The following is a 2,535-nucleotide window of genomic DNA, read 5'->3' as shown; positions in this document are numbered from 1 at the left end:
ACGATGGACAAATTCAAATGACATACACACAAATTATTATTCTACATTTTCAATGGAAACATAATCTTCTAACTCTTCCATAGAAGCGTCATCTTCTAAGTTCATTGCTATTTTTTTACCTTCTCTCAATGAAAGGAGATGAAAATATAAGTTAGGGTTTAAGTTAGACAAATTGTCTCCCATGCCCAACCTAATTTTTTTTTAATTAAGCAAAACAAGATAATTAATGTCCTTATTAATCTTTTTGTAAATGGACAAATTTGTAATTAAAATTTTCATTAAAAGATGGGTGGGAAGATAAGATATTAGGATGGGAATAACATCACTCTAAAAGTAAAACGAACATAATATTTTTCTTTTTACTATTTACAAATACCAACGTGGAAAATACAAATCTGTAACTATATTAAGACAAACGAATTAATAATGTTAATAAGTTGCTCAAACCTCCCTAATTATAGTAGCTAAATCATCAGTTCTCCACATTAGCCGTAGTTAAACACCGAGCACTGCGACGACGGCCGCGACAGATCCGTTCCCGCGTTGGCCGGGCACGCCTCCATCCCCGCCGGCGGCACCATGCAGTTGTAACTTAAGCACAACGACACCGTATCGGGCAACATCGACCCGGGCTCCACCGCGAACCGGTAAATGTAATTGTGTTGCAGGTACAACGTTTTGGTGATCCCCACGTACACGCTCTTAACGTACTCCCTCGGTACCGTCCCGATCAGACGGTTGTTGTTCAAATACAAGCTCTCAACACCCGCCAGGATCGGCGACAGCTCACCCGTTATGACGTTGTGGCTCAAATCCACGATCGAACCCTCGCCGTACGATGGCGGCTGGGACCCTGCTGGCGGGACCCACCCGGAGAGATTGTTCCGTTGCAACAGGAGGGACTGGAGGTTCGTGCGGAACAGAGTTTGAGGGAGGGGCCCACCGAAACGGTTGGACCCGAGATCTAGGTGGACTAAATCGGCGAGCGAGTCGAAGACGGAGCCGATGGGGCCTGACATGTCGTTTTCAGAGAGCGACACGTAGCGGAGAGTCGTCGGGAGAGAAGGCGGCAACGGGCCGGTGAGGCCGTTGCGTTTTAAGTCCAGGTGAAGGAGCTGGGACGACACTTCGTAGGGGACCTCGCCGGAGAGGGAATTGGAGGCGAGGATGAGGACCTTGAGCTTGGGTAAACGGGTCAGACCAGGCGGAATTGGTCCGGCGAGGCGGTTGTAGCTGAGGTCGAGGGTGTGGAGGTTGGGGAGGAGAGAGAGGGACTGAGGTATCGGGCCGGTGAGGCGGTTGTTGGTGAGGGAGATGACTCGGAGGCTGGCGAGCCGGTCTAGCTGGAAGGGAATAGGACCGGTGACGATTCCGGGGAAGAGAATGAGCTGAGTCAACTCGGTGAGGTCGGCGATGGAGGGCGGGAGCGAACCAGCGAGACCAGGAGAGTCGGAAAGGCCGGTGCCGAGGGTGAGGGTGGTGACGCGGCCGGAGGCGCACGTGAGGCCGGTGAATGTGGAGCAGGGGTCGGGGGCGGAGAAGTTCCAGGTGGAGAAGAATGCGGCGGGGGAGCCGCGGCGGGAGGGGACGTCGGTGAAGGAGTTTTTTATGGCGATCAGGGCGCGGAGATCGACGGTGGAGATTTTGTGAGTTTGTTGGACGGAAGGAGTGAGGAGGAGTGAGAGGAGTAGTAGCGAGAGTGGGAGTGAGGAGTGAGAGTGTGGTTTGGCCATGGGTGACAAGAAAAAGACCGCCGAGAGTTAAAATTGGTGCGGGTTCGTGTAATATATGGTGGGAGTGTGAGATGATATAATATAACCGTTGGGTGGCGTAATATGGTATGGCCCCAACGCTATTTATTTGGGTCACCTTCTTGACTTTTTTTTTGTTTTTTGTTTTTTGTTTTTTTAGCCAATTTCTTGACTTGATTTATAGTCATTTAATACTACAGTTTAGTGATACTTATTTTCACTATGAAGTCTTAGGTTCAATTTACGAGCAAACTTTGAAGCAACCACATAAGTTGGAGTCAAGAATAGATATGAAGATAGTCACGCCAAAACATGATGTTCTAATTTGGAAAATAGAAAACGATATGATTGATATTTCAAGTACTTCAAATTTTACCTTAATCAAAAGATACACTACTCATACTTACATTATGAGGATCGACAACGCTAATGCTATATAATAGTTTGACCGTCGCACCTCCATAATAATCACGTATACGAAGATCCAGCAATTTAGATATTATCCGTTTTGTTGTATTAGATCATCCAAATGGATATCATGAAAAATAATGCAAGAAAAGAAGCAACATTTTTCCCACATCCCAATCAATAGTTATATCCTTCAACCGTTACCCATTGACCACCATCAAAATATACATTAAGATAATATCTAGAGATGTTAGTTAATCACTGACGTTTTTTTGTGTGTGATGAAATTAGTTAATTACTGACTAAACCTAGTTAAATCACCTACTTACACAGATTCTACACATCTGGAGACTTGGTTTACTGAATGGCGAATGAT

General features: G+C 46.0%; 1 protein-coding gene across 1 annotated transcript; it reads right to left on the bottom strand.

Moving 5' to 3' along the window:
• Positions 1-259: 259 nt before the first annotated feature.
• Positions 260-1,998, bottom strand: LOC103443139 (DNA damage-repair/toleration protein DRT100-like). The gene has a single exon (XM_008381925.4). The coding sequence runs from the start codon at positions 1,731-1,733 to the stop codon at positions 486-488; it is 1,248 nt and encodes a 415-aa protein (XP_008380147.1). The 5' UTR covers positions 1,734-1,998; the 3' UTR covers positions 260-485.
• Between the last annotated feature and the right edge of the window lie 537 nt (positions 1,999-2,535).

Source organism: Malus domestica, chromosome 09 (assembly GCF_042453785.1).
Source record: "Malus domestica chromosome 09, GDT2T_hap1".
Lineage (NCBI taxonomy): Eukaryota > Viridiplantae > Streptophyta > Magnoliopsida > Rosales > Rosaceae > Malus > Malus domestica.
Note: the sequence above shows the minus strand (reverse complement) of the source record. Positions and strands in the feature narration are given on the sequence as shown.